The sequence below is a fragment of the Canis lupus genome, chromosome 7, assembly GCF_003254725.2.
Source record: "Canis lupus dingo isolate Sandy chromosome 7, ASM325472v2, whole genome shotgun sequence".
NCBI lineage: Eukaryota > Metazoa > Chordata > Mammalia > Carnivora > Canidae > Canis > Canis lupus.
In genome coordinates this window covers 39473103-39487215 of record NC_064249.1, presented here as the reverse complement: position 1 = coordinate 39487215, position 14113 = coordinate 39473103, and the positions used below count along the sequence as shown (strand labels likewise).

At 50.3% G+C, this 14113-nt stretch overlaps 1 protein-coding gene across 1 annotated transcript in view; it reads left to right on the top strand.

The window, feature by feature from the left end:
- Positions 1-14113, top strand: part of CNIH3 (cornichon family AMPA receptor auxiliary protein 3) — a 104145-nt gene that overhangs the window by 40741 nt on the left and 49291 nt on the right. Inside the window, exons 2-3 of the mRNA XM_025430711.3 lie at positions 5542-5610; positions 9912-9959. Coding sequence (XP_025286496.1) covers positions 5542-5610; positions 9912-9959 — 117 coding nt within the window. The remainder of the gene's footprint in view (positions 1-5541; positions 5611-9911; positions 9960-14113) is intronic.

The following is a 14113-nucleotide window of genomic DNA, read 5'->3' as shown; positions in this document are numbered from 1 at the left end:
GAAAACAAGAAGGGGGGATGAACAGTGAGGGTCGCGCCCTGAGTTCAGATCCAGCCTGTACACGTGACAGTTTTGATGAAAGGGGCCAGTTCCTGCAAGCTATCAGAGCTTGTGCATGATAACCCAAAGAGTCCTACATCTGTTAAAGAAATCAAAGTTGTAGTTTAAACCTTCCCATAAAGAAAACACTGTTTAGAAAAAATATATAGAAAAATCTGTTATATAGAAATCTGTATATAGAAAAATCTATGTAGGGATCCCTGGGTGGTGCAGCGGTTTGGCGCCTGCCTTTGGCCCAGGGCGCTATCCTGGAGACCCGGGATCGAATCCCACGTCGGGCTCCCGGTGCATGGAGCCTGCTTCTCCCTCTGCCTATGTCTCTGCCTCTCTCTCTCTCTCTCTCTCTCCCTCTGTGTGACTATCATAAATAAATAAATAAATAAAAAGAAAAATCTGTGTAGCCTTAGGAGTACGTGGATCCAACACCAGAAGTTTGATCAATAAAAGAAAAAGAGGTAAATTGGATAAACTGAGAATTGTTAAGAGGACATTTGCTCTGAGAAGCATGCTGTCAAGAATGGAAAGACAAGCCACAGAGCAGAAGAAAATACTGGCAAATCACATATCTGACAAAGGACTTATGTCCAGAATATATAAAGAGCTCTCAAAAAATCAATAGGAAAACAAATGGCTTAAAAAAAAAAGATGTGCAAATGATCTTAACACACGCTTCACCAAAGGAGGAATACAGATGGCGTTAAGCCCATGTGAAGATGCTCAACATTTTCAATTAGTCATTGGAGAAATGCAAATTAAAACTATCCTGAGATACCTTTATGTACCTATGGAAATGGCTAAAATAGAAGAAATCCAAGCTGACACACTGTTGGCAAGGATGCTGAGCTTCTCACTTATTGCTGGGGTGGGGAACGCAAAAATGGTACAGCGTCTTTAAAGAGCAGTTTCTCAGTTTCGTATGAAGTGAAACATACGCCCACCACATGAACCAGTGATCAATCCTGCTCCAATTTACCCGAGAGAATTGAAAACTTATGTTTAGGAGAACACGGGGTATGCAAATGTTTATAGCAGCTTTGTTCATGATTTTTGGAGACCAGAAACAAGCCACATGCTCTTCGGCAGGTGAAGGAATAAAGAAGCGGGTCCATCCGTGCCATGGAATAGGACTCAGCTTGTCTACAGGTAGACAGGCCATGCTGCTGCTGAATCTTATCGTATTGTGTTAAGTGGAAGAAGCCAGGCCGACAAGCTGACGCATGGCACGATCCATTAGGGTGGCTTTCTGGAAAAGGCAAAACGATAGGGACAGAGAAGGGACTCGTGGTTACTGAGTGGGGTGGGGGTGACTCCAAAGAGGCAACAGGGGCAAGTTTTGGGGGGTGATAGAGTTATTCTCTGCCTTGATTGTGTTTACATGATTTATGCATTTGTCAAGAGACATAGAACCTTTAACCAGAAAGAGTGCATTTTATTGTATATGAATTTAAAAATAAATGTAAAAACATGAAGAGGCTTTGAAGTGTGCTTATCCTCAGAGCAGGAGTTAAAGCTCACTTAGCACTGTTGTGTGAGGGCCCCCATGGTGGAATGGAGGCCCCGAGGCTTGTGGAAGCTGAACTCAGCTGGCCGTCCGTGGTCATGATCCTATCACCGCTATCGCCTGTCACACTCACAGTCCGTCCCTGGTGCTAATGGCCTGGCTGCAGGCAGAAGACTGCAGCACCCACACAGCCGTCCCAGTGCACTGCCTGTGTCTCCTGTGCTGGACACTGGGCAGGAGGCAGGGGCTGGGAGACCATGAATTAGGCTAAGAAGAGGGTGACCTAACCCTCATCTCTTCTGGAAGCTTTCTTTCTTTGTTTTTTTTTTTTTGTTTATTTAAGATTTTATTTATTTAAAGAGCAGGAGGAGGAGCAGAGGGAGAGAGAGAATCCCAGGCAGATTCTGCACTGAGCTTGGAGCCCAACGCTCGATCCCAGGACCCAGAGATCATGACCTGAGCTGAAATCAAGAGCCAGTGGCTTACCCGACTGCTCCCCACAGGCACCCCAGGGCTTCCTTTCATTCCATAGACACAATTGCTCATTCTGGATATCCTTGGGATCCTACCTCATCCCCTCCACGTGTTGTGGGAGGCAGAGCAACGTGATGCTAACTGCATAGGTTGTAGTGTCAGGGAGGCCTTGGTTTGGAGCCGGTGCCAGAGCAGCAATCTTGGGCAAGGACTTGAACTACTTTCGGGTTCAGTTTCTCAACCTGTAAGATGGGGACGATAATAGTACTGACGTCACGGGGTGGCCGAGGATTACGGAATCCAAAGTGTGTTCCTGAAGCCCAGTACCCAGTGTGGTGAGCATGTAATAAACCCACACGGTGCTCACTACACGTGCGTCAGGTGAAGTGGTGTGTGCAGGAGTGAGTGGTCCCGGGGGTGGGGATGCCGAAGCCCCTGTCCTCATTGTGCACATGGCCGGCCCCATACATTCTGTCTCCTGGAGCTCACAGGCTGAAGCTGCACTCAGGGCTCACGGTCTCCTTGCACCTTCCTCCAGGCCAGGCCCTGAGACGGGTGGTGGTTGCCTGGCTCTCGGATGCACTCAGCAGCTCTTGGTCCCCAGGGAAGCTCCCCCTGCTTCACACACCATCAGCCCAGACTGACCTCCCAGCCCTTGCACAGGGGCCTGGCTTGGGTCAGGACAGGATAGAACCTGGAGTGTCAAGGCCGTAGCTCAGGGGATGACTTCCTTCCTCCTGGGCTCCCTGGCTCACCAATGCTTGTGGGTTCAAAAGCTATCCAGGGACCGACTTTCAGTTCCTGAACTACATATAGTGAATTGTCTTATAATTGGCTAACGACAGGCTGGAGGTTAGCCAATGCCAGCCTCGTGGGAGCAAGCAAGGGTGCACTTTGGGCTCTGCCCTGGGTTCTGCTCCATTTGCACCTGTGTTAGGGTGAACGTGGATGTGTCCATTGAGGACATTGGGACTTGTGGTTGGGAGATAGGTCATATCTCAGCACACTGGACTGATGGACCAAACCATCAGGAATTAAAATGGATAAAGGTCAGTTCTTGCTCTCAGGCCTTCACATCCAACAATGTGCATGTGGAGTTTAATGAGCACATGAGAAAACCTGGGGCTTTTAGGCAATGCAAGGTCAGTACGAAGCAGGGAGTGTGATGCGGAAACAAAAAAGCTAATGCTATCAGGTTGCATTAACAGAGACATAGGTTACAGAACAGAGGAGGCGATACTTTGATTCTCTGTGCTAGGCTGACCTCATTGTGAATATGGTGTTTACTTTTGACAGTCACATTTTAGTGTGGATGTTTACAACCTGTAAGGTCGGGAGAGGGCAATCAGAATGATGAGGCAACTCAGTGCCAGTTTATATAAAGGTTGGAGAGAGGTGGCTTAAGGAACAAAGATCTGCCGGGGTTAGGGTAGCCAGCAGTACTTAAGGGGATCCTTGTGGAAGAGTGATTATGACCTATTCTCTGTGCCTCCAAAGCAGTGCTATGTAAGGAATTTCGGGTGATGATGGAAATAGTTTATGTCTGTGCCATTTAATAGGTACCAGACAGATGTGGTTTTTGAGCAAATAAAATGTGGGAACTGAATTTTTAATTTAACTAATTAAAATGAAAATTTAAATGGCTTAATGTGGCTACGTTATTGGACAGTGAAGCTTTAGAGGGAAAATAAGAGAGTAGATGAGGGGCTGGTGAATTTTTTTCTGTAAAGGGCAAGACAGTAACTGTTTTGGGTTTTGTTGGGCGTATGGTGTCTGTGGCAACAGCTGGACTCTGCCGTTGTAGTGTGAAAGCATGCACCGCAGAGGAAAGAATGAATGTGTCTGTGTTCTAATAAAACTTTACTTATGGAAACTGAAATCTGAGTACAATTTTTACATGTCACAAAATAGTCTTCTTTTGATTTTTTCAACCACTTTCAAAGCATAAAAACCATTCATCGCTCACAGGTTGTAAAAAAAATGGGTGGCAGGCAGGATGTGGCCTGTGGAGTTGCTGACTCTGGCCTAGAACGTGGGTGGGAGCCCCAGGGAGTCCTGTGTAAGTACAAGCAGGGAAGATGGTATTGATTAGAGGCGGCTGGGAACAGCCCGGGTGCCGTGGCTAGGAGGCCAGTTCCTGTCCTGAGTTCAAGTACAGGCCGCGGAGTTAACGAGCTGGCAGGGAATGAGGCAGATGTGTCTAGTTAATGCAGCTTATACTAGAATTTCTCCGGATTCTGTAGGAGTTTTGAAATCAGGATGGTGTGTGACTGCTTTACAATTATACCTGCTTTGTGCAGGGAAGTAAGCTGTTCCCCCACATGGTACTTCCTCGGATCCCGTGTTGCTGGGATGGAAGCAGCTGGGGTGGCCGCCCCCATCGCTGCTACCTCGGGGTGTGCCTCCCCGGGGAAGCTGGTTACGGCCATCCGTGTGCAGCCCAGGGGAGAGGTGGCTGGGAGCGCCGGCCTCCACGGCGTAAGGGAGGACCCTCCCCGCCCGAATACCACTGTTCTGCCATCGGGTCCCCTTCTAGACAAGGTGGCCAGGCTCGGAAAGCTTCACCACCAGCTAGTCCTTTCCTTGGGTGTGCCTGGAGAAGGCTGCCTTCTGCATCCTCCCCCCAGACGGGGGGTACCGGTGCTCTCTGGCGGGCTGTGGGCCCATCTGTGAAGATGTGACTGCTTGGGAGCTGGTTGTGCAGCCCGTGGACCGCTGGCGCTCAGGGCCTCTCCGTGACCATCAATTCGGCTTTCTTGCTTTTCTCTCCTCCCTCTGTCCGTCTGATGTCCAATCAGCATCTCTGCCAAAATAAACAAAAACAGAAAACAGAGAGCTTCTTCCTGTAAGGAGAGAGGAGGGAAGCCCTGGCTCAAGGTTTGAATTTTTGTGTCTATATCCACACCTCAGCCTGCTGTCACCGTAGTAGACTTTTCTCCATGTCTTTGTAAATAAAGCACAGGAAGCTTATGAAGCTTTGAGGGGCCTTAAAAACAATTGAGAGAAATACCTTCGGCATACAGCATTATGTAAGTCTCCGTGTAGAGTGTATCAATGCAACACGGAGCTGCAGTATCGTTCCCATGGGAGCATTCGCCGCCCTCCGTCCCGGCCCACGGCTAGCCTTGCTTCCACTGTCAGGAGCAGGTGAGAGCTTGTCTCAGCCAGTTTCGTGTCGAGAGGACAGCTTCCTCGTCTGTACGCGTGGGGCTGTGTATCAGGTCTGCAGGCCTGACCTGTCCGCTCGGGGCGAGCATGTACCCTTACACCATCTCTTGCCCGTTGCCTATTTTGGGGAGTTTTAGGCATACACCGAAGACAGGGGAGTACAGTCAGCCCCAAGTGTCCATCACCGGCTCTGACAAAAGCCAGCTCCTGGCCGGTCTTGAATCATTCATACCTTCTCCCTGCCTCCTGTACTTTGAAGCAAATCCACGGGAAGCTTCTGACACGGCACATCAACTCACTCTTGCACTAACATCTCTGCTCTGCACATTCCGTTTCAGATCATTGCCTTCGATGAGTTAAGGACGGATTTTAAGAGCCCCATAGACCAGTGTAACCCTGTTCACGCGGTGAGTAGTGGGTGCTGGCGGTGGGCGGGGTGGCATCAGGGCAGGCTGCCAGGGCCTGGGGAGGAAGGACGTTCAAGTGGGGGGTGGATAGAGTGCCTCCCCTCCTGGCTCAGGTCAAGGGCACCTCTCACACCTGAAGTCTGCCCAGGTCCCAACATATCTTGCAAGTCAGAATGACAATCCCAAGAACCCAGGTGGAAAAGGTCTACTGTGCGGGGCTGTAGTCTTCAAGGCCCCGTGCTGGTGGTTTTTGGTTATTCATCCCTGAATAAGGAGAGAGGCTCCATGCTGGCCAACATGCTGGCATGATGAGGTGGTTCACGCTCTGTGCTTGCCCAGGTCTCCCAGAGGCAGACATGCAAAGTGGGTGGACGTATAGAGCCCCTGGCCACCCATCCACCACCCAGGGGGTCACTCATCTTCAGAGGCTCCGTCTGTGGGCCTGAGGTCAGCTCGCCGCCCACTGGGGAATCTGATGCGGTCTGGTCATCTGATCCAGGCTCAGCACGTGCTGTTCTACATCTTTCCGTTCTGTCTTGCTGGTCAGTCATGCATGCTGCCACTGCCATGTGCTCTGGAGTGGATATGGAAAGCGGGCTTGGTGCAGAGAGCAGAGGAGGACCCTACTTCCAATGAATGGTGTGGGTGCTGGCCATCTGCTTCTCTGGTCAGTGCAGCCGACTTCCCAGAGCCAAGGACCAACCACGCACGTGGACAGAGCCTCATCCACACTCACTGTGGACCAGCCCTGCTGGGCTCAAGGGATGGGACACACACCGTTCAGGTGTGTTTCTCAGCCTAAACTCTGGGGGTCTGTGCACCCCTGAAGTTCTTTCCAAGCCCCAGTTTCCAGCGTAAAGCCAGGTATTTGTTTGGATATCTCTGTGGATATTTTCTCTTAGAGGTTGTAGACTGAACGGCAGGATTTACTGTGTGAATCCATCTGAACCTGGAAGGCTCATGGTGTCACTCTTCAGTGACAGGGACCAGAGACACCTGTCCTCCTTGAAGGAAGATATGCTCCCTGGAGGTACCAGAAGACCAGGGGACCAGGCCTCAGGGTCACCTCTGTAAGGGACATGGTTTTTACCGGAGTTGTAAGTTTTTGTGAGTTTTTACTGCACGCGAGGAACCGTGTATATGTGTAACCTATAATTCTCACAAGTCAGCCAGGATGGCATCATTGCCGCACACACAGACTGGTAGGCGAGAGCCCGCAGTGCATGGCGGGAGGTTAGCACGCCTGTCTGCCTGTCTCGGGAGCCCGGGCTCCTACCATGTACTCCAGGTGGTCTCTTTTCCGAGAGCTGATTTTCTAATTCTTTTGGCATCAGATTCTTTGGTTCTATGAAACAGAATGAAACCCTTTCAAAGTCAACAGTGTGGAGCAGAATTTTGTCGCAAGATGCAAGAATCCCTAAGATGCACTTGAAAATTTCTGAGGTTTTGTGAAACTTGCTTGCATTGAAATGCATTTTGTTTGCATCTGCCGATCTCACCACCTACCTGTGATAACTTAGCTCCGTCAGACCTGAAAGGGCTATCTCCTGGTTTCGTTTCTCTCTGGATGTTTCGTGTTTGGCACTGGCATCACCGCCTGGTCCACAGAGCTGCTCTAGTCCTGCTGTTCCTCCTCCTAGCTCACTGGAAACCCCCAGAGCTTCTTGAATCACCCCTGGGTGCGTGCTGCTGCAGAAACGTGTCCTCCACTCCGTCCTGTCCTGCCAATTCCACCCAGGTGACTGGCGAAAACTTGAGACTGCCTAATGGAGCCACTTCCATCTGGCTACGTCAAGTTCTTAGTCCAGATGGAGCAAAGAAGATAGGATAGGCCATGTGCCATGGCAGCACCAGTATGGAGCCTGCACACAGTTGGTGCTCAACTATTGTTGATGAGAGGGAGAAAGCATACTGCAGAATGAGGTGTAGGGTGGAACTGGGTCTCAGCTCTTCACTCTTGTCACTAAAGCCATGCTTTAGATGCTTTTAGATGATTTAATTAAGGAGCCTGGGCCCTGGCAGCCAGATATTTCTTGGATAGACTGAAGCCCCTCCGGAAAGGACTCTTGTCTGAGATTAAAAAAAAAAATCCATTAAACCCCCCATGGAAGAGTATTAAACATATTTTCTTGGTTCTTACGATTTATTCTCTGGCAGGAAGTTAAGTGCTTCGGATGCCTCATTAACTCCCATTCGAGCTCTCTCAGCCTCTGTAGAGCCCTGGAGCAGGGTCTCTGCCTCGGGTGGCTCGGAGAAGCCACCGCACCCATTGGTGACACCAGCCCTGGTGGACTTAGCTTACAAACAGTTGCTCTAGGAGTGGGCTGAGGCTCACTGATTCTCAGGATCGAATGTCCCCTAGAGCTCTATGTCTTGTGGGGCCCTCGGGGTAGACCTCCTTCCAGGGGGTGGACAGGGCAGGAGGGTTCTTGTTTTCCTCTCAGCTTCTCATTTCCCTTCCTTTTACCAGAGGGGCCCTCGGTATCACCAAAGGAGGAGCCACCAGAGGCCCAGCTTGCAGGGAAGGAGCTGGTGTGGCCCTGTACCAGCCTCTCTATGTCTGGCACCTCACCCCTTGCCCCTTATTCCTCATGTAGGCAGCCTTGGTGCCCAGCTGTGTGCGGGGTGTGTGTGTGCACATGCACGTGTGAGCACGCACACATGTGTGTTCTGGAGGACATGGTCTGTCTCCCTAGCCACATGGACACTAATTTGTCCTGAGGTGGGCTCTTTCTTCTGGGCTTGAAAGACACACAGCAGTCACTGTATGATTTGATTAGAGAAACTGAAGTGGCGGAGCCACCTGTCTCCCCCAGAGCAAGTTCATTAGCATCACATCCGCGGTCACCAGATTCATAGTGGCTGCCTCCTAATGAAGCACCAGCAGACGCCGCAGCTGCACTCAGAGGGGCTTTGGAAAACAAGAAGCTCACCACACGAAAGGGAAGGCCGCGCACAGTCTGTGATGTGACCATCATCACCCCGCCACCCTGCCGCTGGCCATGGGCACCCGTCCCAGTCGTGGGCCAGGCTCCGGGAACGGACTTTGATGTCTCGAAAAGTCTTAGCCTGGGAGCGCTGCTGGTGTCTAATTTAGTGGGATGACTGCTTCCTCTAAATGCACTCACTTTAGAAAAATAAAATCAACGGGCAGAGAACTTCATAGCTTAGACACCAATCAGGGCACATGTGCTCTGGAGCCCGGGTGGAAGTCCTCCCGGGAGGACTCTAGGCTCCAGAGGTCCCTAGTGCTCAACTGTCTTACAGTGGGAAGTTTGTACCTTTGAGCCCCGGTGTCCAGTTCCCTCTGCTCTGCTGCCTGTCTCTCTGGTAACCACACACAGGATCTCCTTTTCTAGGAGTTTGTTTTGTTGTTTTGCGTGATCTCACATATAAGTGACATCGCATGGTATTTGTCTTTCTCTGTCTGGCTTATATCACTGAGCACAGAACCATCATGGACACCATCCATGTTGTCGCAGATGGTAGGATTTGCTTCTTTTTTTATGGCTGAGTAATGTTCCAGTGTGTGTGTGTGTGTGTCATGACTGTATAATAGTATATCATATGGATATAGTGTATGTATATGCACATGTGTGTATATACATATTTTCTGTATATACATATTTTCTTTTTCCACTTACACCCACGACACTCAGGTTGCTTCTGTGTCATGACTGTGATAAATAATGCTTCAGTGAACACAGAGGTACAGATAACGTTTTCTAGGCAGTGATTTCATTCCCTTCAAATAGGTACCCAAAGTAGAATTGCTGTGGCTATTACAGTAGTTTTATTTTTAACTTTTTGAGGAGCCTCCCTAATGTTTTCGTAGTGGCTGCACTAATTTAAATTCCCACCAACAGTGCACAAGAAAAAGGATGAGAGTCCTTTTTCTCCTCGTCCGCACCAGCACCTGCTGTCTCTTATCTTTTTAGTAACAGCCGTTCTGACAGCTGTGAGGTGCTATCTCAATGTGGTTTTGATTTGCATTTCCCTGATGAAGAGTGATGAGCACCTTTTCATGTTCCCCCGGCTATCTCTGTGTCTTCTGCAGAAAAAATATCTATTCACAGCCTCTGCCCATTGTATTTGGATTATTTGGGTTTTTTTGCTGTTGAGTTCCATGAGCAAAAACTCTCATTAGGAGCCGCCGGGTGGGAGCATGCAGGTCCCTGGTGGGTTCTGACTCCTCTCCTGGGGGCTGGATCACGGGGGGGGGGGGGGGGGGGGGGGCGGCTTCTCGTGTTCTTTCAGCAGAGCATCTAACCCCCCTCTTTCTTTCTTGTGTGTCCCAATAGAGGGAGCGGCTGAGGAACATTGAGCGCATCTGCTTCCTCCTGAGAAAGGTCAGTGCGGCCCCATGCTCGAGAGTGGACGGTCACATGGCCATGGTTGGTCGTGCGGGGGAAGGGGCTGGCGGGGCTCAGTGCTCAGTACTGTCTCCCCAGAAAGGCAAATGGCAAGGGAGGGGGAGGGGGAGGGGGAGCAAGTGAGCAGTTTGCTGGAAACCCGAGATAAAAGGCGCTAATTAGAATGGGTGGCCATCAATCAAAGCATCAGGGCAACACTGGGTATTTGCAGGTGCCCTCTGGCTGGACTTAAAGGTTCTTTATCTTTGTGTGATGATGGATGGCGTTTCCAGCCCCTGTGACCTCATAGCTTTTGTTCCTGTCTGGTGCTCGGCTCAGAAATGCTCCTGCTCAACTCAGCGAAGTTTTTAACTAGATGCTGGTTTTCCTTTGAGGTTTCAGCTTGCCACTCAGCTTTGTAGTTTGATTGGCAGCATCACTGGGAGTGTTTTAGGGGCAGGATGGGAGATGCTTTGAAAGGGGGAGCCAAGCATTGAGAGAGTTGTTCTGAATGGATGCTGCCCTCAGTGCATCTGGGAAGCGCACGTGTGCATGCACATTCATGTGTGCACGAACAGCACAAGCTTGGTATTTAGCACAATTCTGTGGCATAGCCAGGGAACCCCAGTGGCAGAGGGACTGCATTCTCCACCAGGACAGCGCGTGCTTTTTGCAGTAAAGTGTATGGAACAGCAACTGGCAGGTAAAGTGAGCAGTGGCCATAGCCTTGAGCCAAAGGACGGCCCCACTTTCTGTCCAGAGCACATGGGCCACAGGACATAGGGAGCCACCTGTCAACCCAGAAGGACTTTTTGAGCCTTATGTGAGTAGGAGAGAAACAACCACTATACCAGCATTGACAGAAGGGAAACAATTGTGCAAGCCTCTCAATTTCTGTGTACATTTCCATAATGATACCTTTCACTGGAGGAAAAGGCTGAATCAAGCAGTTGACTATTTTTCTAGCTACTGACTTGTCCTTTAACGTCTTCCAAGACCCTTGGTAGGTGAGAGCTCCACATGTTGTATGTCACAGCAGGGAAGTATGGTAAGACAAGGAAAAAGCATATGAAAATATTAGTGATCCAGAGAGTAAAGAGTGATTTAAGAAAACACATGGCATTTGGTATTAAGGGCAATTCATGAATTTGTCAATTATTTTCCCATATAATGTGTTGGACACATCAATAGCCCCTTCAGCTGTCATTTCCTGGCTCTGACACCTATTCTCTGCCATCCTGAACATACCACCCAGATTCCCCACCAAGACAATAATCCACATCCATCACGTGGGTCTTACTTACCCTTCCGCACTGCTTGACCACTGACTCTGGCCAGACAGTGGCCAGTGGCCGCCTCCGCTGGGATCCTACCTTATAACCCAGAGGTCAAAGCCAAGGCCATGAAAGAATACAGGCTGTGCAAGAATTAGCATTACCAGTTGCAAATTTGCATATAGTTTACATACGTTTGCATAAACAGTAGATGGAGGCATTTTGCTCCAGGAAACATACTCCAAGTACCTTTTTCTGTTTCTTGTCCTTTTCATTTGGTCTCCCCCGCCCCACCCCACTCTGTGGCCTCTGCTGCTCCTGTGAGCACAGATGCTATTCATCCTCAGTGGGAAACACCGGGAATGGCGGTCCAGGGTAGGTATTGGAGGCCAGGAAATACGGACTGTGAGTTTTTAGGTGTTATAGCCTAATGGTCACTTGTCTTGCAGCCTAATGGTCTTCGGCTCCATGAGCAGTTGCACAAGGGCCTAGCTTGGAATGTGTATATTTACTACATTTACTACTTCTATGAGATTTGTAAAATCACGTGTAACTCTGTATTGTGTTGACCATCGACTTAGCAGGTCCCTAATTGAGGCTTCTCCTACCCTAACCCTTGGTGTGCGTCTGTGTCCGCTGCCCTCCTTGGGGTCTGCTCCCTGCCAGTTCTGGACCCTTCCACAAGAGAGGTGGTGGTGCACACAGGCTTCTGCTGCCTAGATGCTGCTCCTGCCCTGATTATTGTGTGGCCCTGGGTGTGACACTTAACTTGAGAGTGGTGAGAATGCACAGCTGCGTGATATTCAGTGAGAGGATGCATGTGTGTGCAGCTCAGCAGGGTACACGCTGCTGCTCGCGTCCTGGCCCTCAGAGGCTGCTGGCAGTGCTGGGTGACAATCCCACACACTCAGTGCAGAGGCAGGTGAGGCGGCCGGTGGCCTGCCCCCAGCTGCTCCCCTCTCTCTCTTGCTCTGGTTCTCCTGCTAAGTCCGAGCCGGTTGCAGGGATGTGCGGAGGGTTCGTGGGTCTGTTAGCGCCACCACCTTCTGGGAACCGTACCTTCCAAGAAATTTCTTGGAACTTGTCCCCTAAACACCCAGAATGTGCTGTATCTCCGCTGCTGATTGTTGTTAAACCACCTCCTCAGCTTTCTCGGGAGGAAGGAAGGGATTTTCAAAGTGGATCCATTTTTAGCTCTCTAATTATCAGAAAATGTGTTCTTTGGCTAATTTTCTGAACTGTAGGATTCTGATGTTGACATGTTGCATGTGATTCATTTTCCGTGGCAAGAGCCACTTCATGTGCCACTCTCCTGCTGGAGCAGGATGTGGGCCCCATGGGTCACTGGCCCTGCGGATCACTGTGGAGGATGGTCAGGGGCCCCCTGAGAGGAGATGGACCCGACGAGGGGCCCTGGCTGCATCCCGGACTTTAGGAAATTGTTGGAGAAGAGGAGCTTTGGGAGAGCCCCAGGCTGGTGTGAGTGTGAGAAGGAGCCTGCTTTTGGGGGAGAGGCATCATCAGACCCTGGATGTGGTCATCCCTGGGGACCATGACATGTCACTTCTAGACCAAGTCATTGAACAAAGTCTGTGACAGTCTTGCATTGGCTGAGCCTGCCTGAGGGGAGGACTCCGTTGCACAGTTTGGGAGAAGCATCTGTGCTTCCATCTTGTGCCCTGAAGCCCACAAGTGTCTTCAGACCCACTGTGGATTCCTGACACCTGTGGCTCTAAGGACCTCTGGTGGACAGTTTTCACTCCCTCCATTGAGCAGTCACCCTGGGATGTGAAGGAGGAGGATGAGGGGGTTGGGGTGTTGGGGGTGTTGAGTTTGTGGGGGAGATATAACCAGGCTGGGGGGAGGGACAGGCGTGCCAGGTTTTAATCTGGAAAGAACAGTGTGGCAATAAGGCCACATGTGTGAACACTAATGACCACCTACACCCTCCCCGTTGATGCTTACCTGAACCACACCTGTGGAGTGCGGGGTTGGGGTACGTGTCACAGTGCGAAGTACCCACTGTATGGTGTGAAACGCGGGTCCCCTTCAGAAGTTCCAGCAGTCCTGCCGGTTTGGAGGAGGTGGGGATGGCCAGGACCCTTGTACAGTGTAGATCCTGTTGGTCATGTCCCTGAAGCCAGCCCTGCCTGTGTCCATGCCCTTGCCAGGTGATGGTGCAGGTCCCTTCCTCCACACTCACGTCGGACTCTGGCATTTGAATGTGGGCAGGTGTGCGAGTGTGCTGAGGCCTTCAGAGTTCTGGGTGTTCTTGCTGTCTTGCACTTCTAACATCACCACAGCCAACGCACTGGTGTGAGGGGCATGGAGGATCCGGTGACCCCCAGCCAACCTTGAGATGCGTGAGCAAGCATAAATGATCATCATTTTCAGGCACTGAATTTTGGAATGACTTGTTATGCAGCATTATTACGGCAATGGCTCACTGATACTGCAAGCGTGTGCTACTTATGTAAGAGGGACAATCTTTTTTTAAAAAGCGATTGTGTCCTCTCTACACATCAGCTGTTTGCTGACTCTACAAATTTATAAATAGATAGTTTCAAACTCTGTCCCAATTTCTGTGACCTCAGAGGAGGCTACTAAATGCATTAATGTACCAGAACCGAGAGAAAGACCCACGTCGCTTTGGATCAAATGTTTGTCATGCATCACCTGCTGGGAAGGATAGTGAAGACAGTGGTTTCCTCTGATTCCCTGCGCTCCCTGCTGTGGGTGCGGTCCTTCCTGCAGGGCTCTGGAGGGAGCAGCGAATTTTAATTGCGACACATAACACAGTGAAAAGGGACACGTAAACTTAGTGGCAGTTGTGTGCAATGCTGTAGAGACACCATCCTTGACTCAGAAATTTTCCAA